The sequence below is a fragment of the Pituophis catenifer genome, unplaced genomic scaffold (assembly GCF_029215685.1).
Source record: "Pituophis catenifer annectens isolate HBS135680 unplaced genomic scaffold, rPitCat1.0.hap2 SCAF_18, whole genome shotgun sequence".
NCBI lineage: Eukaryota > Metazoa > Chordata > Lepidosauria > Squamata > Colubridae > Pituophis > Pituophis catenifer.
The window spans coordinates 6,219,735-6,244,660 of NW_027256898.1; the positions used below are offsets into that span (position 1 = coordinate 6,219,735).

Here is a 24,926-nt window from a genome sequence, read left to right on the forward strand (position 1 = left end):
GAGCCGAAGAAGCTTCTTGGATGAGAAGCGAAACGTCTTCAAAGAAAAACCAGGAAGTCCAGTTGCCTCTTGAAAAAAAAAAAAAAGCACTTTTGGGACAAGCGTGACCCAGATGACTGAGAATCTCCGCAGACGTAGCAAGAAAATTCATAAAATGGGGAAAAACTCAAATCAATGTCTCACTTAAAAAAAGAAATGTTGGGCTCAGTTGTTGTCGTACGTTGAGGACTACCTGTAAAACTTCCAGAGATCAGGAAGTTTGTTTGGAGTGTGTGTGTGTGTGTGTGTGTGTGTGTGTGTGTTGGAAATGTTAAGAATAGGGTGAGAAAAGCTTTGTGGGTGTCTTAAGGATCGTGTGGGGCCGTGCTGGCTCTAATTCAATCTTCCTCTCCTGAAAAATCCACCAAAATTAATTTTCAGATAACATTCTGCCTAGGAAAAAGAAAGTCATTTTTCCTTACTCTGCGTCTCCCAGATGTGCTGGTTGAAGAGGCCACGGTGTAATGGGTTGAGGGTTAGGGTGTTATTATAGAGCCATAGTGGCACAGTGGTTAGAATGCAGAATTGCAAGCTAATTCCTGCCGACTGCTAGGGGTTCGATCCTGACTAGCTCAAGGTTGACTCAGCCTTCAGTCCTTCTCGAGGTCGGTTAAAATGAGGACCCTGATTGTTGGGGGCAAGAGGCTGACTCTTTAAACTGCTTAGAGGGGCCTGTAAAGCACTGTGAAGCGGTATATAAGTCTAAGAGCTATTGCTACAAGAGTCATGGTGGCAGAGTGGTTAGAATGCGGTATTTGCAGTCTAACTCTGCCGACTGCCAACAGTTCGATCCTGACTGGCTCCAGGTTGACTCAGCCTTCCATCCTTTCCAGGTCTGTACAATGATGACCCAGATTGTTGGGGGAAAGAGGCGGACTCTGTAAACTGCTTAGACAGGGCTGTAAGGCACTGTGAAGCGGTATATAAGTCTAAGGGCTATTGCTGTTGGGTTGGGGAAGGATTAAGTTGCACCCGATGCCTGGAGAACGATAATTAACAATCTATATATATAAAAGCGAAAACCACTCATTCCGTAATCACGAAATCTCCAGAACCATAAAGCCTACAAACTTGAAATTTGCCACGTACGTTCCTCTTGGCTTCTAGGTGCTCACTAAGAAAGGATTTTCAAAATGACCATCAAGAGCATTAGTATTTCCTATATTATTATTAACACGCTCTGATGCTAATTAGTTAGACGTTCTACTCCCCCTTTCAACTTGAAAATAACTCTGGAGAGAACGGGATAGCATAGGACAGGCTTCTGTGGGGCAAACCTGAGGGAGAGAAAGGGATAGGATAGGGGAGGCTTCTGTGGGGCAAGGCTGAGGGAGAGGAGGGGAGAGGAGAGGCCGATCGTAACTATTCATTAATTTTCAAGCTGTAAGTATTGGATTTATCAAGCCCAATCACATGGTTTCGTAAAGAAGCACAGGTATTCAGCTAGTATCTTTAGAAAAGCCAAAAAGCCCTTTTAGATCCTGAAACATGGTTGTAATAACAAGGCCATTCCAATGGGTTTGAATCCAATCCCCTTTTAGCAATAATGGCCATCATTTATCAAATGCAGCCTTTAGCTTCTTGAGTAGATAGTCCTCACGACAGTTCGTTTAGGGACCGTCCCCTAAGTTACAACGGCACTGAGAAATGCTGCTTACGACCGTTTTTTTAACACTTAACAACCATTGCAACATCCCCATGATCAGGTGATGTGATCGAAATTGGGACTCTTGGCAACTGATTTCATATTTATGACGGTTGCACTGCCCCGGGCTCACCTGATCCAACTTTTGTGAAGCAAAATCAATGGGGAAGCCAGATTCACTCAACGGTCGTGTTACTAATTTAAGAACCACAGTGATTCACTTAACAACTGCGGCAAGGAAGGTCACAAAACGAGGCAGAGCTCACTTAACCAACGTTTCGCTTAGCAACAGCAATTTTAGGGCTCAATTGCGTAAGTCAAGGACTGCCTGTATAGCAATGGCATCCGCAGCTGTGGGAGAAATGGCTAAATCTGAAAAGCTGCTCTAATAATCCAGCCAGCTCTCCATCACTCAAGGTGCTACACACTCTCTCTTGTTCTGGTTTAGTGCACAATCTTTGTGTTGAGATTCACCCCCAACCCCATCATGGCTTCTTCAGCACTTGGTGAACACTCAGCCCCTCCCGGAGCAATGCTGGGTGTGCAAGAGCCCCACCTCGGCTGTGCAATCTTCAGAGAGAAGACTAGCTCCATAAGCCGGTGAAGACTTATTGACAATTGACGTAGTGATGGATGGGTTCTGAGAACATGCCCTTCACTGGGGGGCATGCGGGGGTGGGGGTTGGTCTTCTCTGTCCCTTCCCATCCAAATCATCTTCTTTTAATGACCCCATAATCCCTTGCGGGGTGGAGTCTGAGCAACTGAATGGAGCTGACTGTTTTACTGGCCAGATGCCCTTCCTATCGCCGATGCGGAGTTTATATTCAGCAGATACATTCTCATAGTGCCCAGAGAGAGAAGTATCTTCCCCTACCTAGGATCGAACTCACAGCCTCTTGATTGTGAGGCGAGAGCTCCACCTCTAGGCCACTGCACCGCTCTCTCTCTCTCTTCCCACCCAAATACCGGTGTGATTAGTACTCGGGAGAAAGTTGTAATGCTTGGATTGGCATCCAGCTCACCACATGCCCTGCATAACGACGCCCATCAGTCCTGAACACCGTTAAAAAGATTTGCTGCTTTCATCACGCAGCCAAAAGGAAAAGGCCATTGCTCCTCAATGGCCTTTGGCTGTTGCTAAGGCCAAATGTATTTGCTATATTCCCAAATCTCTTAACCTTTGCTAAACTGGAGAAGAAATGCCCACAGGCCTGATTCATACCCTATATCCAAAGCCTGTTGCTCTAAAAGGCAGCTAATCTCTCGTGGAAACAACAGCGTCGTCCTTCCCTGTTTCTCCGTCCCGGTCTGTTTCTCACATTCTCCTCCCTGGAGCGTTCTCCCTCTGTGTTCCTTTTTTCTCTCTCTTCCTCCTCTCTTCCCCCTCACTTTTCCCTTGTCGTCTTCTCCTATACGGTGTTTTCTTGTTCCCCCTTCAGGACTATGAAAGCAAACTCCAGGCCTTGCAGAAACAGGTCGAGACCCGGTCCTTGGCTGCTGAGACTACGGAGGAAGAGGAGGAAGAAGAGGAAGAGGAGGGTGAGTTGAAAAAGAGCCTGGGCCGGGAACCAACTCCTGCAGGAACAGAAGGGGATTTTTGCACCTGTTTGTTCTTTTCATTTTACGCCCGCTTTTTCTAGGATATTCCACTGATTTCTTTTCCTGCAGGACATGGGGGCTGATTTATCCAGTGAGACTCAGAAATTATTATTATTGCAACCCGAGGGGGTCACTGAATTTGTAAGATGGAAGCTGTGGCATCATCTCCCATCTTGGCCCTTATTTGGTAGTTTGGACAGTTGGGGGAAAAAAACGGCCACTACTCGTGTTTTAAAACCTAGGGGAACAATGTTCGTTTCTAAGAGTTTCAAGACAAAAGCTGACAAAAGCCACAAGTTCTAAGCCACGTGACCCTTCAAAATTCATCTAGTCCTTGACTTAACCATAGTTCATTTAGTGACCGCTCAAAGCTACAGTGGCACTGGAAAAAAAGGTGACTTGCAACCGTTCACATGATCAAAATCTAAAATGCAATTGGCAACTGACTCATATTTATGACGGTTGCAGTATTCCGGGGTCATGTGATTCCCCTTTAGTGGCCTTCTGACGAGCAAAGTCAATGGGGAAGCCGGATTCACTTAACAACCGTGTTGCTAATTTAGTAACTGCAGGGATCCACTTAACAGCTGTGGCAAGAAAGGTCGTAAAGTGGGCAAGACTCACTTAACAAATGTTTCACTTAGCAGCAGAAAATTTCGGCTCAATTGCCATGGTGTCTGGAGAATCAACACTTCAGGCACTGTAGTGTCGTAATGATCTACAAGGAACACTTCTTTGAGTTAGGGTTAGGGTTAGGCAGTGTTTTTCAACCTTGGCAACTTTGAAATATGTGGACTTCAATTCCCAGAATTCCCCAGCCAGCCACTGCCCTACAGGCCACCGTAGAAAAGACCCTTTCTTTAGTGTAAACCTTAGGAACTAACCTATGCGTCTTGCATTTATTTTATTTTTTTCAGTGCCTTGGACTCAGCACGAGTACGACCTTGCCCAGTGGGCTTTCCGCAAATGGAAGTTCCACCAGTTTACCTCTTTAAGAGATCAGCTGTGGGGCAATGCAGTCTACCTGAAGGAAGGCAACGCCATTAGCGTGGAGCTGAAAAAAAAGGTAAGGGGATTCTTGGAGCAAGGCTATCCGTGACAAATCACAAGGTCCAGCTAGACATCGTTTCTCCAACTTGGCCGCTTGAAGACGGGTGGACTTCAATTCCCAGAATCCCCCAGCCGGCTTGCATTCTGGGAGCTTGAAGTCCATGCATCTTAACTGGAGAAAGATCAAGTCGTTTGAACAAGGGAGCCTCTGGGTTTAGGCTAATTGGCAAAGCCCATCAGTGGTGTCATGCCTCCATCGGAGCCTGAATCTGTGGAGGAAGATTCAGCCGGAGTGGAGCTGACGGAGATCGAGGGGGCAGCTTCCTTGGCTCTGGAGGAATGTGGGGAGGAACATGCCAAGGCAGGCCTGGGCATTTCAGGATTGGGACGGTTTGTAGGCAGGGAGGAAGGGGGGCAGGATGAGCAAGAGAGGCTAAGCAGTGAACATGAGAGGCAGAGCTCAGGCGATGAGCAGGGACCACTCCCTCCTGATCCTCGAGCACGGAGAGTAGAGAGAAGGCGAGAACAGCGCAGACTGACCCGGCTACTCTGGAGGAGGGTGCCCCGCCCCTCTTCATAAGGCACACTTGGGGACTGAGACTTAAGGAGATGCTATGGGGAGGGGCATTTGTCGGGAACAAACACTGAATTCATGGAGTGTTGTGTGCTGTTGCCGACATTGGGCGTTTCTTGGATTTCTTGCTTTGTTCCTCTGCTTCCTGGACTAATTGATTTATTCCCTTGCCCTGCTGAAGTTCTTGTTTGCAGCCATTGTGCTCACAGCATTGGGCTGGACTATTTGCAGCCAGAGGCTGCTGGAGGTGTGTGTGTCATCACTTTGCTCTGGGATTTGCCAGAAACGTGGGAGTGTTTTGGGGAATATTTTCAACACTAAGGGGGCGGTTTGAACTCTCAGCTGACTGTGCTGCCTCTGTGCCATGCCCCGGGTCATCACAAGTGGCCATCAACCTTGAGGGCTTCCAAGAACCTCCATATGCAAGAGCAGTATATATTGTCACAGTAGCACCAATCGGGGGAGAAAAAAGCCTTTTGTTGTTTAGCTCCGCATCTACATCCGCCTCTTATTTTTGGTCCTTCCAGGTACAATTCCAGTTCGTTCTGCTGACTGACACGCTCTACTCCCCATTACCTCCGGAGCTGATGCCGGCCGACTCAGACAAGCCCCGCGGCCATTGCCCCTTCCCTCGCACGGTGGTGGCAGTAGAGGTCCAGGATCTCAAGAACGGTGCTACTCACTACTGGTCCCTGGAAAAACTCAGGTGGGCAAGGAATGGCTGTTCTGACTTAGGCGTCCCCAAATCAGGAAGCAGACTCTTTAACCTGACAAAAAACCCTTTTTATTAAGTTACTGTGAATTTCTCTCACTCATCTTCAGCAAAGTCTTTCGGGGTGAATTTACAGTCACAGACCTTATCTGGCTTGGAGAATTGCCAGGCCGATATCTTCAAAACTTGGCAAGGAGTCTCGGAGAGTCACAAACCAATTAAACAAACTAATTATCTCCTGCAAACTCCCCTCCCCTTTCGCTCCTCTTTATTCCCTCTGGGTGGGGCCATTCACTGTCCATCTGTGGCCTTACTCCTGAGTCGACCCTTGTTCTTTAGCTGTTCCCTTCGTCTGACCACTCTGTGCATGCGCATACTGGGAACAGGCTCCAGCTGTTTGCCTGCCTCACTGATGTCTGACTCCGAAGGCAACTGATAACTGTCAGACGGCCCTGGCCCCCTCTCTGCCTCCGATGCAGAGCCCTCATCAGAGCCTTCCCCAGACTCCAGGACTGGCCCATGTTCTTCCCCAACCTCCTCACTGTCCTGCTAGGGATGGGAAGAAGTACCGTATTTTCCGGAGTATAAGACGCTCCGGACTATAAGACACACCTACCTTTTTTTGGGAGGAAAACAAGAAAAAAAAAATCTGCCTCTGCCTCCCAGCAATTTGCCTCCTTGCAGCAAACAGCAAACAGCAGAGGCCGAAAATGGGGCATGCGGAGGCGGCAATAGGCAATGGCGATCCCTGCAGCCTGAAACAGCTGATGGTCGGGAGGCTGATCCAACCGGCAATCAGCTGCTTGTGCTAATCAGACTGTGCTGAAACTGAAACGGGCAAGGAGACAAATTGCTGGGAGGCAGAGGCCAAAGGGTGGGGGCCTATGGGTGGGCAGGGCTACATTTGCTGTATAAGACACACCCAAATTTTCACCCTCTTTGTGGGGGGGAGAGGGGAGAAATGAGTCTTATACTCCAGAAAATACGGTACTTTAGTGCTTTAGGGGGCCCTTCAGCCCTGAAAATGCTACTGTTAAAAAAACCCTGCTCCTGTAGGTACCAGATTGGTAGGCAGGAAGCCCGAAAACCTTTCATGTAATTCAAATGGATCCAGGCTGTCTCTCTCTTGACCCCTTGGCCATCTTCTGCTTTGTAGGCAGAGGCTGGAGCTGATGAGGGAAATGTACGACCGAGCCGGAGAGATAGCCTCCGATGCCCAGGAAGAGAACGAGAGCACCATGACAGGCAGCGACCCTTTCTACGACCGATTCCATTGGTTCAAGCTGGTTGGGAGGTAGGTGGAACCCATTTCCACGCGGAAGAGAGGCCCATCGGCCTCATGGGAACATCTTTGGCAATGGCTGGTCTGAAGGGGCGGCATCATTCTGTCGTATCCACCTGGATGGCTGCATGGTTGGGAACAGGACTTTTGTGCGAGGGGTCAGTCATCCGGTCGATCTTCTGTTTAGAATTTGGGAATGAGCCAAATTGGCCAAATTTCTCCTTCAAAATTGACCTCCCATGCTCTGATTAAAAATTCAGGTGATCAATCGCATTTTCCTTGGATGTAAAAACGTGGAAAATGCCATTCCGTGGGAAATTTGACTTCTGAACCCCTCCTTCAGAAAAGAGCTGGGGGTTCAAATTAGGCCACTCTCTGAGATTTGTTTTTCTGGAAGAAGAGAGGGTAAAAAAGATCCACGCTGAGAATCCAGGCTTTGTTCCACTTAAAATCATCCAAGTAGCAGGATGTTGTTAATTTGCTTTTTTCCAAAAAACCCTCCACCCCTTTGCTTTGGTGTATACATGCATTTCCTCGACTTTCAACCATGCGCACAACTTTTTCCACTGCTAGGAAAAAAAAAAGAATTTGGTGGCAAAGAAATCTAAATTGCACTGCTGCCCTGGTTTCCCTAAAATCCATCCAATTTATTTCCTAGTTCAGTGGAAATTTAGATTGGGAGAATTGCCTGGGATGCCAATCAGTTTCTACCCCGAATGTATCTCCCTGCCTGGAGTGAGTTAACTCCCCAAGAAAGAACGGTTCTCGTGGTCTTCACCCTGACCCTTTAGCTTCCTACGGGAAGGGAGTTTTGTATTTGGATTTGAGCTGGATTTAAAATTCCATTTTAATGTATGTCGATTAGTGTACATTCAAAGTGACTGTTCTGATCCAGCTCCCCAAACACGACAAACTCTCTGAGGTTAAATGAATGATTCCTTTGTTAGGAGCGCCGGCAGCCCCGGCAAAAAGTTTCTCTCTCAATGCAGGCTGACAAGTCTGTCCAGCTGGAAGATGAATAGTTGTCTGCCACATCTATTCCTCTCTGCCCCCTGCCTTTTATCCCCAGAGCTAGGGTGAGGTTTTGCTAGCAGCGGTGGCTCTTCCGTCCCAAGGACCGGCCCATAGATTTCCACTGCTCTCCTCTCCTCTGCCTTCTTCACATCTGCGCATCAGGCACTGGGCCCAGCTGTTCCTCCTCTTCCTCATCAGCCACCTCCAGCCACCTGTTGACTCTCCATCTGAGGACTAACAGACGGCCCAGGCTCTGCCTCTGTCTCTCTCTGCCAGCTCCATTCCCTCTTGCCCCTTGGAGCTCTCAGGTTGCCTCGATGCTGACTCCCACGCCCCCTCCTCCTCCTCCTCCTCTGATTCGGCTGCTGGAGGGGCTGGCGGCCCACAGGCCACAACAGTGACAATAAAAGTGATCCTATCTATCTCTATATATATCTGTTTCTACGTGCAGAAAGGGTTGAAATATTTTGCTTTTGACAGCTTAGAGAAAATGCTAGTGTCAGGTTTCGATGTCATCTCAAATAAATTGCACTCCCAAACAATTAATCTTTGCTGAAATATTCCATTTATTGAGTATGACAGATCTGGGCCCGACTTCATCGTAGCCGATACTAAGCCTCTGACCCCCAAACCCTTCCCTTTCCGTTCCCCAATTCTCATCTTCTCATTGGCCATCTTCCAAGTCAGTCTCCCCAGCTTCTGACCTCAGCCCACAGGAATGTCCCCCCTCCCATCCCATCTCCTAGGGGATATTATCTACAGAGAAAATAAGTAGGTGAAAAGTCAAGCCTCGCCTCCTCCTTTTTATGGCAGCATCAGAATGCTGACAGCTAGTTTCTCTCGCCCGGAAACCTTTTGCCGCCATCTACACCCAGCTCAGCGTAGGAGAGTCTGCCTTTCCTCTGCACTGTGCTTTGTCTCGCGCCCCTTCTCTGCCCCCTCCCCCCCCCAAAAAAAGCTTTGCCTTGTGATTGTTGTTCCGGTGGGCTGTGCACTGGGCTCCGCCGGCTGCAGAGCCCCTTTTTTTTTCAAACGAAGCTATCCTTTTCTTTCTTTCTTTCTCTCCCCCTCCCCCCTTCCTCCCTTGCCGCGTTAACCAAAGTGTTCCGTTAACCGATATCTCTAGCTCCCCCATTTTCCACGGCTGTGTGAATGAGCGCCTGGCTGACCGCACGCCCTCCCCCACTTTCTCCACCGCCGATTCCGATATCACGGAGCTGGCCGACGAGCAGCAGGACGAGATGACGGATTTCGACGACGAGGCCTTTGTGGACGACACGGGCTCCGATGTCGGGACCGAGGAGGGATTGGACTGCTTCAGCGATGGCCAGGATCCGTTTTACGACCGCTCCCCTTGGTTCATTTTGGTGGGAAGGTTGGTGAGGTCGACTGTAAGAATGACCAGCAGGGACTGGCTTTGTTTTTTTTTCCCATGAGCTGCGTGTCCTTCCTCAACAAAAGGAGCCAGTCCAGGCAAATCCCAGGCTGATTTTCTCCAACTTAATTATTTCAGGACAATTGGATTTCCTCTTCTTGAATTCCCTAGCTAGTCCTCAATTGAAAACAGTTCATTTAGTGACCGCTCGAAGTATACAACAGCAGTGAAAAAAGGGACGTTCACACCACATCAGCTGGTTCCGACCGGTTTGGGAAAACCGGTCGTGGTGACCTGCGGGTGGGCCTGCCCAACCACCCTGGCGCTATGCCATCCTATTTACCCATGTTTTCTAAGCTGCATGCATGCTGCGTCCAAAGCAAAGCACATGCGCGGAAGGCCACAGGAGTGCGCGCTCACATTTTTGGTGCGTGGTGAACCCGTGGTAAAATTATGTGAAACCCATCTCTGGCTCACACTTAACGACCGTTGCGGCATCCCCATGGTCACGTGGTCAAACTCCAGATACTTGGCAACTGACTCATACAACGGCACTGAAAAAAGTGACTTGCAACTGATTTTCACTTGACCGTCGTAGCCTCTCCCCATGGTCACATGATCAAAATCTGAATGCAATTGGCAACTGACTCATATTTATGACGATTGCAGAGTCCTGGGGGTCACGGGTTCCACTTCTGTGGCCTTCTGACAAGCAAAGTCAATGTGTTCTGCCCCAGCTATGGACCCCAAAGAGCGCAGCACACACAAAGTCCGTTCAAACCTTAGTTTACTAAATAAACCAGTTTTTTACAACAACAGCTGTCAATTAACTGCATTAACAGCCGCCAAGAATTCAAAGAATAATAACTGAAAGCTTACTGTGGTTGGCAGAATAACCAGAAGCAATTTGCAGGAAGCTGATAAGATAAGCAAGACAAGACAGGAAGGTATGTGAACGGAGTTGTTCCCTGCAAATTGTTTCAGTCAGCATTCCTCCTTAAATAGGCTAAGGGAGTGGACAATTAGCCCCAAGCCTTACTCTCAAAGAGACCTACTCCTGAGAAGCCACTCCTGCCTTTTGGCAGCTCTGCGTGCCCGTGTATCGAGAAGAGGCCCCTCCTCTTCGTCTTCTTCACTTAAGGGAGCTTCTGGAGGTTGTGAAGGCCCTGGCTGGATCCCCGCCTCTGGTGCCACATCTTCTCCAGCCTCCTCATTGTCCGACTCGAGTGCCAGCTGCACAGGCTGCTGGCACAGCACCACACCAGCCTCCTCGCTGTCCGAATCAGCTACTAGCTGCACCAGCCGCTGATGGGCTACAACACAATGGGGAAGCCAGATTCGCTTAACAACGGTGTGATTAATCTTTAACAACTGCAGGGATTAACCACCGTTGCAAGAAAAGTCGTAAAAGAGGGCAAAACTCACTTAGCAAATGTCTCACTTAGCAACAGAAATGTTGGGCTCAATTGTGGTCATAAATCGAGGGCTACCTGTATTCTAGAATGACCCTAAAAGTCCGTGAGCTTAGCCGGTCTCTGTGCAAAGGCCACTGTGAGCGTGGCATGAAAACGGACTTCTGGTACCTTCCCTTCTTCCCTTTTGCTGATTTAAAAAATCAGCCTGCCTCCCACATCCTTGTCCCCTCTGGCAGGTTTGCAAAAACACAATAAAAACAAGAATTCTGAAAGCATCTATTAATTTAAAAAATTCTAATTAACAAACAGTCACTCGTGATCAAAAAGATTCAGGAATCTTGGATACATTTTTTAACCCTCTCCTAAATTGTAATGTAGAATGGAGCCTGCTTTTACCTCAATTGGAATTAGTTGTGCGTTGAGGGCTTTAACAGAGACGACGAGAATTCATGATGGATAATTTCATTTTCAATATTTGCATGGCCACCCACCGAAAATACATGACCTCACAACAATAAAACCCAATAACTGTCAAATTATCAGTCAAAAAGCAAAAATCCAGCACTTCAGTTGTGCAACAGATGCCCGTTGAAACTGCTAAAACTTCTGCCCCCGGTGCGAAGATTGCACATAAGACTAAAAACTGCAGTTGTCAACATTTTGCTTTGTAACCATGAATCAAAATCTAAATCCTGGTTTGAACTTCAAACCATGTTTTAGGGGAGCTTTCATTTCTCTATAGGGTCTCTAGTTCCCTTTTCTCAATATATATACAAAATACCAGCTTGACACTCTCAAAAATACGTTCATATGAAGATTGTCAAAATCAACATCACAAGAAATCACAATTACAATTTCTTAATTTCTACTTAACATCTACTTAACATCTGGAGGCAGCCATTGCTCTGGTTCTCCGTAACATGGTTTGCTGGTCTGTTAATATGACACCTGAAGACGACCATCGTGGCTTTGCGTTTCCAGTACTATTGTAGCTTCTTAAAAGCTCCCAGTTTAGCATGATGGCGAGAACCCAACCATTCTGTCTTTTTACCCTAAACAAGGTTTAGAAATGACCAAACAGGCCTACGGCATTGCAGGCTTCTTAAAAACCAGGAATATAAATTATGCTCGGTTCATACCAGCAAATTTTGGGATTGTGGCCAGAGCGCCCTGCATCTGGCTGTGACAATTTACCACTTCTAGGCAGGGGTGGGGCTGCTGGGGTTCGCAGGGGTTCGGGAGAACCTCTAGCTACGATTCTGTGCAGTTCAGAGAACCCCTAAATCCCACTCCTGGCTGGCCCCGCCCATCCTCCCCCTCCCAGGACTCCCCACGCGGCCTGTTTTGGATGCAGGTAAATGTAGGGTGTGCGTGGGGGCTCAGGGAGGGTGAAAAACTGGCCTACCAGAAGTTCGGGAAAGCCGGAAATGTTTCTGGCCTTCAGAGGGCTTCCAGAGCCTGGGGAGGCCGTTTTTGCCCTCCCAGAGGTTTGAGAAAAGCCTCCGGAGCCTGGGGAGGGCAAAAATGCCCCCCCCTCTCGCCGTGGTGCAGGAGGCCGACTAGGCCACGCCCACCCTGGCCACGCCCACCCAGCAACCAGGCAGAGACCCCCTTGCTGAAATTTTTGAAGCCCACCCCTGTTTCTAGGCAACCTGAGGAATTCCCCATCTTATCTTCTTCTTCCTGGCCCTGTTTGTTAAGCTAGAGAGCTTGTAAACCATGCGGTGGCTCATATCTGGATGCTGGTTTGGCCTCCGCTTTGCGGCTCAGAGGAAAAACGCCGGTCCTTGCAGTCAATTCTTTTGGCACGCCGTGTGAAATTGATGTTTATTGGCTGGGGAAGGCATCCGAAATGGGGCCTTCGCCTCTACGTCCGCAGGGATTACGTTTTCCAACCCATCCCAGACTTCCTTTGCGTTCCGTTAGTCACCTTTTAATCCTCCCCCTTTCCCCCTCCCTTTTTTTTTTATTTCCACATTAAACTTTTATTTTCTCATCTGACTTTGGCTTGTTTATGTGAAGATGTTGCTCTGTCTCACCAATCTTTGGGCTCATCGTACCTCCCGTTTCCTTTCAGTCTGCTGCTGCTGCCGCCTTAAAAGAATTCCCTTCCCTCTGAAATGAAACTTGCAAAGCAGGCTGGAAAAAAAGGAGGCCTATTTGTCTTAGTTTTGAGTTGCAGCCATTTCGGTTTGTGTATCCGTTGTGTTCCCTCTCTTTTGTGTTGCACTCCATTGACATTTTTTTTGTCGTCGTAGAATACACAGATCACCATTTGTGCTTGTGTTTTTGCATTGCTTTGCCTTTTCTTCATTTCAGGAAATTCCCATCGGTTGGGGGGAAAGCACACGGGCGCTGGCAGAATAGATTAACACGACTGTATAAAAAGTTTCCCATATTTCTAGTCCTCAGTGTTTCTTTTTTCCTAGTTTAATTATTCATAGGTGCTCATAGTTGGCCATTTGTGATATAGAGCCCCTATATCTATAAGGCCAGTCCAGTGGTGAAATCCATTTTTTTTTTTTACTACCGGTTCTGTGGGTGTGGGTTGGTGGGCGTGGCAGGGGAAGGATACTGCAAAATCCCCATTCCCTCCCCACTCCTGGGGGAAGAATATTACAAAATCTCCATTCCCTCCCCATTCCAGGGGAAGGATACTGCAAAATCCCCATTCTCTCCCTACTCCTGGGGGACGGATATTGCAAAATCCCCATTCCTTCCCCACTCCTGGAGGAAGGATATTGCAAAATCCCCATTCCTTCCCCACTCCTGGGGGAAGGATATTGCAAAATCTCCATTCCCACCCCACTCCAGGGGAAGGATACTGCAAAATCCCCATTCCCACCCCACTCCTGGGGGAAGAATATTGCAAAATCTCCATTCCCTCCCCACTCCTGGAGGAAGGATATTGCAAAATCCCCATTCCTTCCCCACTTCTGGGGGAAGGCTATTGCAAAATCTCCATTCCCACCCCACTCCTGGGGGAAGGATATTACAAAATCTCCATTCCCATCCTGCTCTGGGGCCAGTTGCCTGTTCTCCGAACTGTTCAAAATTTCCGCTACCGGTTCTCCAGAACCTGCTGGATTTCACCCCTGGGCCAGTCTATTGGGAGGGGCTGGCAGGTGAAAAATACAATTTGAAATTCATGCCCTTATTTTATTCTGCTGCAAAGACCAGGTTTTGTTTTGTTTTTTACATTTGGCAAAGCTAACTTGCACAAAAATGCAATATTTAAATTGCCACTTATACTTGTAAGTTTTAGTGTAAACTGTACAGTAATAGAGTGTTTCTGCCCCTCAATGCCTTTAAACATGGCCTTTAAACATTGTTATGGCTCCTAAATGTCAGCAGCAACGTTGACATTGCCACAAAAGAGATATGGTAACTGGTTAAAATATTAAAAATATTCCAGCCTGTTCAAAATTCAGAGTGAAGAAGAGCTAAAATTTGACATGTGTTCGGTAATTGCCTTCATAATTTTTACTTTTAAGTTTTCATGTCATGTAAACCACTGAGAGTTGTCTGTGCGATGGGTTAAATCGTCGGTGATTTGTTAAAAGATCAAGATGAGTCTAGCTGTGTTTCATTTCAAGCTTCCTAACAGATGAGTCGTTACTGTGTTTGTCCTCAACCAAATGCCATCTCTACTCAAATTAATCAAACGTAACTCTTGTTTTACAAACGAGGGACTAAGATTTGGTTTCCATCCTTCTTTTCCTTCAGGGCGTTTGTCTACTTAAGCAATCTTCTCTATCCAGTCCCCCTCATCCACAGAGTGGCTGTTGTCAGCGAGAAAGGAGAAGTGCGTGGATTCCTGCGTGTGGCAGTCCAAGCTATAGCTGGTAAGTTGCAGCCAGGCCTTGCCGAGAAGCTGAGGGTAGCTGTTGGTTTGTTCATGACATTGTTGGTTTCTTCATGGTTTGGGCCAGTAACGGAATTGTAACCTTTTAAAGATGGAAGTCAGGGTGTTTCAAAGCTCCTTTCTCTTAACAGCTGTGTTTTGCCTCTTTCCCTTTGCAGATGTTTCATTACCAAAGTAGGTGACATCACGACGTGCTCTGCACTGATAGTGTTACCTAGTTTGGTAATAAAATGTCTGCAGAGAAAACCACCAAGCTCAGAGAGCACCAAGGACCCCACAGGTTCAACCCTACGCTACAAATATTCTCCTTCATTGGTACTTTCTCTTTTTTTCCAATAGCCGACGAAGAGGCCCCCGATTATGGCTCTGGCGTTCGGCAGTCTGGCACAGCCAAGATCTCATTCGACAACGAGTATTTCGACAAGGTAACATCTTACTTAAGTGCATCTCTGTAGTCTTGGTGTTTGTTCTGACCTAGGCTTTTTCCAAAAAGCACGAAGCAAAATCCTGGTCCCGACAAAACCCCTTTTATTAAACAAACAGTGAATTCCTCTCATTCACATCCACCAAAGTCTTTCAAGGGAGAATTTACAGTCACAGACCTTATCTGGCTTGGGGAGCTGCCAGGCCGATATCTTCAAAACTTGGCAAGGATTCTCGGAGAGTCACGAATCAATTAAGCAAACTAATTGTCTCCTGCAAGCTCCCCTCCCCTTTTGCTCCTCTTTTATTCCCTCTGGGAGGGGCCATTAATCGTCCACCTGTGGCCTTACTCCTGAGTCGACCCTTGTTCTTTAGCTGTTCCCTTCCTCTGGCCACTCTGCGCATGCGCACACTAGGAACAGGCTCCGGCTGTTCCTCTGCCCCACTGATGTCTGACTCCGAAGGCAGCTGACAACTATCAGACGGCCCTGGCCCCCATTCTGCCTCCGACGCAGAGCCCTCATCAGAATCTTCCCCAGACTCCAGGACTGGCCCATGTTCCTCCCCCACCTCCTCAGGGTCCGAATCTGCTGCCAGCTCCACTTGAATGCCACAACAGCATTCAAGGGGCAAAGAAGGATTCAAAGAAGAAGAAAGCGGGAGGCCACCTTCACTAGACATCTCCCATTTGTTTGTGGTTTCCCCAGAGCAACTTTTCATCCGTATCCATGACACATTCTGGACTGTCCTTGGAAGAACTGAGGATCGTCGAGGGACAAGGCCAGAGTGCGGAAGTCAGTACGCCCCCTGAAGAAATCAACCGGATGAATGAACTGAGTAAGTCGAACAGAAGACCTCTTCTGATTCTTTGAGGTCCAGGAGAGATTGGAGATGTGTCAAATTAAGCTGGGGCCGTAGTATGCTGTGCTAATACCCAGGGGTAGGCGGCAGGGGGTTCGCAGGGATTCGGGAAAACCTCTAGCTAAGATTCTGTGCAGTTCAGAGAACCCCAAATCCCACTCCTGGCTGGCCCCGCCCACCCCCTCCCCTCCCCTCCCAAGAGTCCCCACGCAACCAGTTTTGGATGTAGGTAAGTGCAGGGCATGCACAGAGGCTTGGGGACGGTGAAAAACAGGCATACCGGAAGTTCAGGAAGGGCCTCCGGAGCCTGGGGAGGCCGTTTTCGCCCTCCCAGAGGCTCGAAGAAAGCTTCTGGAGCCTGGGGAGAGCAAAATGCTCCCATCCCCACCCCACCGTGGTGCAGGAGGCCGACTAGGCCAAGCCCACCATGGCCACGGCCACCCAGCAACTGGACAGAGAAGCCCTTGAAGCCCACCCCTGCTAGAACCCAATCCTAAAATATTTTGAGGGGGGAGAGCAGCTTTATGATTTGCAGTTGTCTGCACGGCGTGGTTCCCCAACCTGGCTTTTCCAGAATTCTTTGGAACTTGATGTTCAGATGGCTTTTGGGATGACCTGAAGACCACCTTTGGATCTGAGGTCTCTCTAAAAGCGATGACCACAGCCACGCCGGGCAAAGAACACGCAGGACACATCTTGTAGGCGGCTTTACTCCGAGTAAAAAAATGCTTCAAGATGGTTGCAATCCATTCTTCTTTTAAAAATATAAATATATATATATATATATATTTCCAGACCTGAAATCCAGCACTCTGTTGGATGGCAAGATGGCCATGGAAGGTTTTACTGAGGAGGTTGGGGATCACCTGAAACTGGGCAGTGTCTTTACCTTCCGGGTGACGGTGCTCCAGGCCAACGGGATCCTCCCAGAATATGCGGATATCTTCTGCCAATTCAAGTAAGTCTAAGTAAGCTGCTAGTCCTCATGTTTGCACAAAGTCCAACACACACACACACACCCCTTCCTTAGGCAGGAAACCCCATCCCATTTCAGACAAATGGTTGTCCAATCTCTTCTTCAAAGCTTCCAGTGATGGAGCATTCACAACTTCTGGAGACAAGTTGTTCCACTGATTAATTGTTCTCACTGTCAGGAAATTTTTCCTTGGTTCTAAGTTGCGTCTCTCCTTGATTAGCTGTTGTGACCTAGGCCCAAGTAGTTATTACCAGACACAATCAGTCCGAAACAAACATATTTTATTAGAACAGCTGAGAATTACTTCATTCTCAGCTTAGTCCAAATTAAGTCCAAAACAAATTCTTCATAAACAGTCCTTCGGCCTTATCACCAGCCTTTGTCTTCTTTGGCACCCTGCCAAAGGCTTTTCTTGGCAAAACCCCAAGATGTTCAGAAGCAAGAGATGCAGACAAGAAACAAATGTAGCAATGTTGCTTTCATACAAAGATCCCAAAGAGTTGCTGCTCTTTTAAGCCTTCTGGGAGGGGCAAATCATCTCCTGGCCTTACTCCCGAGTCGTCCTTTTTGCTTTAGCTGCTCTTGCCTTCTGGTAGCTCTTCGCATGCGTGCACTAGGAACAGGCTCCTCCTGTTCCTCTGCCTTTCTGCTATCCGCCTCTGGAGGCTCTGAAGTGCGCGCATCGCTCCCAGATGGCCCTGGCCCCATCTCTGCCTCTGATGCAGAGCCCTCGTCAGTGCCTTCCCCAGACTCCAGGACCGACCCATGGTCCTCCCCAGCCTCCTCACTGTCCGACTCCGCTGCCAGCTCTGGCAAACCACAACATTAGTTTCCATCCGTTGCTTCTTGTCCTGCCTTCTGGTGCTTTGGAGAATAAGTTGACCCCCTCTTCTTTGTCTCTGAGATATTGGGACACTGCTATCATGTGACCCAGTCCTTCTTTTCATTAAACTAGACTATATATGTATGATTTCCTGCCTAAACGGGGTTGGACTAGAAGACCTCCAAGATCCCTTCCAACTCTTGTTATTCTGTTTTCTGATGTGGGAGATGGCAGGTATACAGGTAGACCCTCATTGGGACCGGAACGAACATTGCTAATTGAGGCGATGATGGCGTACTTCACCTTCACCTGGTTTATTCTTGTTTTCCTAGCTTTCTCCACCGGCACGATGAAGCTTTCTCCACCGAACCTCTGAAAAATAACGGCCGAGGGACCCCGCTTGGATTTTATCATGTCCAGAATGTAAGTGAGGAAGTGACCTTCTTGGAGGGGTTCTTGGTGGCTTCTTCAGAGATCAGAATCACCTGCAAATGAAGTATGGGCAGCAACCTTCCTATTTCCAGATAGGCAAGCCAGCCATCTCTTCTGCGGCTGGCTGGCTGAAGGTTGTTATTATTTTTATTATGACCGTATTTTTCGGACTATAAGATGCATCGGAGTATAAGATGCACCAAGATTTCGAAGAGGAAAACAAGAAAAAAAAATAGTTATTGGCCTCCGCATGTCTGGTTTTTGCCCTGCCCAGCCCCCAGGAGCACTCTGCAGGCCTCCCAACCCCTCTGCGCATCCCATTTTTGGCAAAAACGGGGCTGTTTTTGGCAAAAATGGGATGCGCGGGGCAGGGTTTCGGGAAGCCAAAAATGGCTGTATTCGGTGTATAAGACGCACCAACATTTCCACTCTCTTTTAGTGGGGGAAAAAGTGTGCCTTATACTCCGAAAAGTATGGTATTTTTGAGTCTTTTCTCGCTCACTCAGACGGCTGTTCGTGTCTCCTCTTGACAGATTTCCGTGGAAGTGACCGAATCCTTTGTCGAATACATCAAGACCAAACCCATTGTCTTTGAGGTCTTTGGACACTATCAGCTCCACACGCTCCACCTGCAGGGACAAGAACTCAACAGGTACCTGGATAACAGCACAGGTTATAAGTCCTTGACTTACAACCATTCATTGAATGACCATTCGAAATATGACCAGCCAGTTGCGCTAACAGCCTCTTTTCTCCACAGCCCTCCGCAGCCATCCCGGCGATATTTCCCTCCTCCCATGCCTCTCTCAAAGCCAGGTAAGAGTTGTTTTTCCTCGGCACGAGAAATTGTCCCCTCTGAGTAACGAAGTGTTTAGCACACAAAATTGTTTAGGAGATCGCAGTGTTGGGTGAAATCGGGTGGCATCAAATCAGATAGAATAAGAATAACTCATTGACCGCTGAGAATCAGGTGGCAGAGAATGGAAAGTAACAATAAAAATACATTAGTATCGATAGAAGGGAATCTTCGTAGCTCAGGGTCGAACTGTGAGCTGCTCAGTGCTCTGAGCTTGGTAGTTTTCCTTGCAGACGTTCCATTACCCAACTAAGTAACATCATCAGTGCTGATGTGACTTAGTTTGGTAATAAAAAGGTCTACCTTTATTATTCATTATGAATGCCATCACTCTGCATCATTCCCACCACACTGTCAAATAATTTACTAAGACTGTATTACTATTCTTCTCTTCCTTACTAGTATCTAGTATTCCCACTTATTACTATAACCATGTTGCTTGTATCTTTCAATTATATTGTTTTTATTTGTATCTAGTATGATTTGATAGCTTATCAGTAACTATTGTATCTTTTTTATTCTTCATGGATGTATTTTATTCTCCTTATATACACTGAGAGCATATACACCTAAGACAGTGATGGCTATTCTTTTTGCCATCGTGTGCCAAAAGTGGGGGGGTCGTTCACGTGTGTGCCCATACCCATAATTCTATGTGCCCCACCCCCCCGTGCGCATGCGTGTGCGTCCCCCCACCCCCGTGCTCTCTTTTGGTACACAATGGCCCGGTAGGCCCATTTTTCACTCTCCCCAGGCTCCATACCCCTTCTAGGAGTCTGGGGAGGACGAAAACTGACTTCCCTACCCCGTCCCCCCCGGAGGCCCTCTGGAGGCTGGAAACTGCCCGTTTCCCAACTTCCGGTGGGCCCAGAAGACCCGAAAATCAGCTGGCCGGCGCGCACATGTGTGCTGGAGCTGAGCTCACATGCCCACCAATATGGCTCGGCGTGCCACCTGTGGCACGCGTGCCATAGGTTCGCCATCACGGACCTAAGACAAATTCCTTGTGTGTTCAATCACACTCGGCCAATAAAGAATTCTATTCTATTACAAGAATACCGCCAAGCTCATTGAATGCCAGGGACCCCAACACATACATTAATCATTGGAATGAAAAAGAAGAGACAAACTTCACTAGTTTCTCTGTATTAGTCATAATAACAATAACAGATTACGTTTTGTGATGATAGCTTTAATGTTATTAAACAGCAACATCTGCCCCCCCCCCTTAAGTCCTTGGGATGGAGTCAGTAGGTGGACAAGAATGCTGAATGCTAAACATCTGGCTGACTGTGCAACTGACCTTAAATGGATCAAATTGTGGGCCAGCCTTTATCTACTCAAGGGCTACTGGCTGTATGCAAACAGAGGTCTTCTTGAAATCACCTCCAAAAATGTTGGGAGGATTGGATCAGTGGTGAAATCTTCCCCAGTTTGCCACTGGTTCGCTGCTCGTGCAACTGCGGTGTGCGGTGTGCACAAGCTGTATGCGTGCATGTGCAATACGCACCAAATGCATGCTGCGCACGCACGCATGCACAGTAAGCACCAAACACATGCTTTGCGCGGAAAAAGGAGGCTTAGGAAGGTAAGCAGAACAGCGAGGAGGGGTAACAGCTGTGTCGTGCGATTTAGATTCATTAAAAAGCAGGCTTTTTCCTCCTCGACGCTCCGACACTCCACTCATTGGGACTTCTTTCACTTTCATTAAACCGACTGGGTGCCATTCAAAATCTCCTCCACAGCTTGGTCCCGCCCACTTCAACTGCGCATGTCCAGTCTTTTCACTCAGTCAATGGTAGCAGGCTTTCTAGCGATTTTAAATCACATGACACAGCCGATCATCGGAAATACCGGTTTGGAGCGGTAGCTTTTTTTTTTAAACTACCGGTTCGCCAGAACTGGTGCAAACCGGTAGCATTTCACTATTGGATTGGATGGAGAGAAACTGCCATTCTTGTCATGTCTGGAGATTGTGTCGGACTCCTGTTGATCAGCTCTTTTCTACTCACATGTGGCTCCTTTCTCAGTAACCATCCCCTTGCTCATCGTATCATCCCCCCCCCTTGGTTTTCTTGGTTGAGCTTTCAGCTGTGCATGTCGAATTCTTTCATTCATTCCATTTTTTTTACTCCCTCGCCTTCTCTCCCTCCCCACCCGACCTCCTTGCCTCCCTCTCTCACATGCCTCTCTTTTTCTCACCGTTGCCTGACGCCTTTCCTCCCACGTCCTCGTTGCTTCCTCCAGACCATGAGAGAAAAATCGAATTGGTCATGTATCTCATGTCTGGCTATGTAAACGCGCCCGTGCTCGACGCCGTGTCCCAGCATGCCAACGTGCTTGCGACGGCGGCCATGGCAACGTTCCAAGACGATGCTGACCGGTCGCCTCCTTTTCTCTCTCTGCCTGTCCCCAGCTGTTGTCAGGCCCAGCGGTTCCCCAAGCGAGATGGTCAGTAACACAATCGATCTGGGATCCGTGTAGGAACAACCTTTAGGCCTCTTTCTCCAGGCACCTGGGGGGTTCTCCTGAGCCCTGTGTGACCACTTTCACCCTGCGGTGGGCTGGGGCTTGACTTGAATCCAAAACCGGGACCCCAAATTCATGAGTTGAATCCAGATGTCAAGGACATTCCAGGTTCTCTAAGATGAGAACAAAACCCTGCCAGATACTTCTGTTCAAAACTTACAGGACTCCTTCTGGGTCCACGTTCCTGTTTTGCTAGGAAAATCTTCTTCCATGGATCCATTATTCTGTGTCTTTTGTTCCCGAGGTCTCTTTTTAATGATGATGATGAAGATGATAATAACAACAGCAAAAACAACAATAATAGCATGTTTCCCCAAAAATAAGACCCGGTCTTCTATTAATTTTTGCTCCAAAAGACACATTAGGGCTTATTTTCTGGTTAGGTCTTATTTTGGGGGAAATACGGTACTAAATGCACCCATCTGGCTGAGGATCATAACTGGGGCTTATTTTGGGGGGTAGGGCTTATATTACGAGCATCCTGAAAAATCATGCTAGGACTTATTTTCCCGTTGGGTCTTGTTTTTGGGGGAAATAGAGTAGTAATAATAATAATCATGGTTGATACTTAGGATGCTGGCAGCAATCCGTATCATCCCTCAGTGCCAGTCAATAATATTTGTGTTAAATTTTTAAATGTTCAGTTGATTGAGTTTCATGTTTAATGAATAAAAGAGAGAATAATAATAAGCGCCTTGGGTGCAATCCCAAAACAACTGGAGCACCACTTGAATACCATCATTGGCATTGACCAATTTGCCACCAATCAATTGCAGAAGGCAGCTTTACTTAGAACAGCTTCCATCCTGAGACGATATCTGTAACACCATCAAACATTCAAATCTGCCTATCTCAGGTCCTTGGTAAGGACTCGATAGGTGGACAAAAATGCCAAACCCAGTCTCAACATCTGACTGACTGTGCGATGATCAATAATAATAATAATAATAATAATAATAATAATAATAATAATAATAATAATAATAATATAATAATAATAATAATAATAATAATAATAATACAAATTGCTATTATTTTAGGCTGGAGCTTATGAGTCCTAACCCATCAGGGAAAGCATGCCAGAAAAACTTTATGTCAACTTGCAAAGCTTTCAAGTTGCCATGAGCAGGAGGGAGGGAGAACTGAAGTGAATTCCATACATTCTTTCTGACCGCAATCAGAAGGAGGGTGTTAGGTTTCACAGCCAGCCAAAGTGGTTAATTGGAGAATGTGATTTATGACATGGCCAGAGAGGAGGGGAGAGACAGGGTCATAGGGGAACGTAAATCTATGTAGGATCAGTCCTAACTGCATCTGAGTATTGCCGGAATGTTGCTCCTAATAAATGACTATATTTCCTTTAAAGTTTGGATCATGGCTCATGAATTAATTAGGGCATCTTTCGGAAATTTGACACTTTATTTAAGCATCACAAGAGCTGTCTTTCTCAATCTGTTGGCCTCAACGCTCATAAACCCCGGGCAGCATTAGGATTGTTCGTAAGTCATTTCCAGACTGCGTTTTCTTTTAATTTTTAAACCAGTCATTTTTTTTCTCTTTCAGTCCCAGCCACCAAACTCAACACGATGAATAAAGCCAGCTTGGGACAGAGCATGACCAAATACGATCTCCTGGTTTGGTTCGAGATCAGCGAACTGGAGCCGACGGGAGAGTGAGTTGGGTCCGATTGCCTTGCCTGGTGGGGTGCTTAGTGACAGGAGCAGTTAATGCTGCTTATTATTTGCATTGAGACGGCTGAAGCGAGATCCTTTCGTTGAGGAACATCTGAAGGCGCTTGGGGGATTTAAGCTAGAGCACGGAGAACCACTGCGCTACCACTGGCTAACGGGCTGAGAAGGAGAAGACCTTCTGTCTTGCTGCAAACCCAGAGGAGCATGGTCAGACTTGCTTGGCCATTCAGAAGCTGCCTTGCTAGAGATATTTATTGTCAGGGTTCCAAGTACCGTATTTTTCAGACTATAAGACGCAGCTGACTATAAGACGACCTAAATTTAGAAGACGAAAACAACAAAAAACAAGTTTTTGGCCTCCGCATGCCCCATTTTCGGCCCTTTTTGGCCCTTTTCCAGCCTTTTTCCAGCCCATTTCAGGGCATTTTTCAGCCTGTTTTTGAGGCTTTTTTCGGCCCTTTTTCGAGGCTCTTTTTTCCCCATTTTTGAGGCTTTTTTTCAGTCCACTTTTTGCAGTTTTTTTCAGTCCTTTTTCGAGGCTTTTTGTGGCCTGTTTTTGCGACTTTTTTTGGCCTGTTTTTTCAGAAAAAATGGGCCGAAAAAAGCCACATAAAACCCCCGAAAATGGGTTGCAAAAAGACCAAAAAAGGCCTGAAAACGGGGTGTGCGGAGGCCGAAAAAACAGCGGGCGGGTGGACAGGGCTTCTGCAGTATTTGGTCTACAAGACGCACAGACATTTTCACCCCCTTTTGAGAGACTAAAAAGTGTGTCTTATAGTCAGAAAAATACGGTAATAGCCCCCGTAAAGCAGAACTCCGAGGCAGGTAGATTCCTCAAAGAACAGTTTGATTGGAGTTGCCATATTGGCACAAACTGGTGAAAACCAACTCTGAAAGTTCCTGCGGTTTTCACCTGATTAAAAAGGGAAAGTTTCTCCCTTTCCCCAAACAGTCAGTCACATTGTCCAATCAAGTTGCTGGCTGGTTGCCTGGTTACTTCACCACCCCCCTACTCCAACCACCTGTTTGAATGTCCTTGGTTCCCACAGGAAACCTGTTTTGTTTTGGCTATAAAAGCTCCATCTAACTATGCTCCCCCTCCCTATCCCTTCTTCTTCCCATTGTGGCAACTCTGAAGTCTCCAAAATGATCCCAGCCAGGTTCGCTTCAGAGCTTGACGTTTACGCTGTGGAGTATCTGGGATGTCAGAACAGGTGGGGAGGGGTGGGATTCAGCCGGTTCGGGCGAATCGGATGTTAATTTTAATCTGGTCCGCCGAACTGGTAGTTGCAAGGACTGGCTCACCCCCACCCCCACCCACCCCAAGTCTCCACACATCCCACTTTGTATGTCAGGTAAGTGCAGGCCCATGGAGGCTCCGGGAGGGCGAAAAATGGGCCTACCGGAAGTACCAGAAGTCAGAAACGGGCCCGTTTCCAGCCTTCGGAGAGCCTCCAGAGCCCGGGGGAGGCCGTTTTTGCACTCCCGGAGGCTTGAGAAAAACCTCCAGAGCCTGGGGAGGGTGGAAACCCCCCCCCCCCCCCCGCCATGGTGCAGGAAGCTGACTAGGCCATACCCCCATGGCCAGACCCACCCAGCAACTGGGCAGAGAATTGGCTGCTAAAATTTTTCAATCCCACCCTTGGGTTTAGGATGGAGAGCTCAGTCTTGAAAGAAAGATGGGAGGAAGTTTTTTCAAGCGATGCTTTGTTTTCCTTCCACGCTGGAAGAATCGGCTCTGTAACCGATTCCCAGAATGAATGA

The 24,926-nt window shown here is 47.6% G+C and overlaps 1 protein-coding gene across 1 annotated transcript in view; it reads left to right on the forward strand.

Annotated features, from left to right (window-relative positions):
• The window catches only part of KIF1B (kinesin family member 1B), a 116,680-nt gene that overhangs the window by 72,850 nt on the left and 18,904 nt on the right, over positions 1-24,926 (forward strand). Inside the window, exons 23-35 of the mRNA XM_070956074.1 lie at positions 3,125-3,224; positions 4,202-4,350; positions 5,436-5,614; positions 6,777-6,914; positions 9,019-9,291; positions 14,433-14,551; positions 14,911-14,996; positions 15,702-15,831; positions 16,651-16,813; positions 17,987-18,077; positions 18,620-18,738; positions 18,847-18,902; positions 23,035-23,143. Of these exons, the coding sequence (XP_070812175.1) occupies positions 3,125-3,224; positions 4,202-4,350; positions 5,436-5,614; positions 6,777-6,914; positions 9,019-9,291; positions 14,433-14,551; positions 14,911-14,996; positions 15,702-15,831; positions 16,651-16,813; positions 17,987-18,077; positions 18,620-18,738; positions 18,847-18,902; positions 23,035-23,143 (1,712 nt within the window). The remainder of the gene's footprint in view (positions 1-3,124; positions 3,225-4,201; positions 4,351-5,435; positions 5,615-6,776; positions 6,915-9,018; positions 9,292-14,432; positions 14,552-14,910; positions 14,997-15,701; positions 15,832-16,650; positions 16,814-17,986; positions 18,078-18,619; positions 18,739-18,846; positions 18,903-23,034; positions 23,144-24,926) is intronic.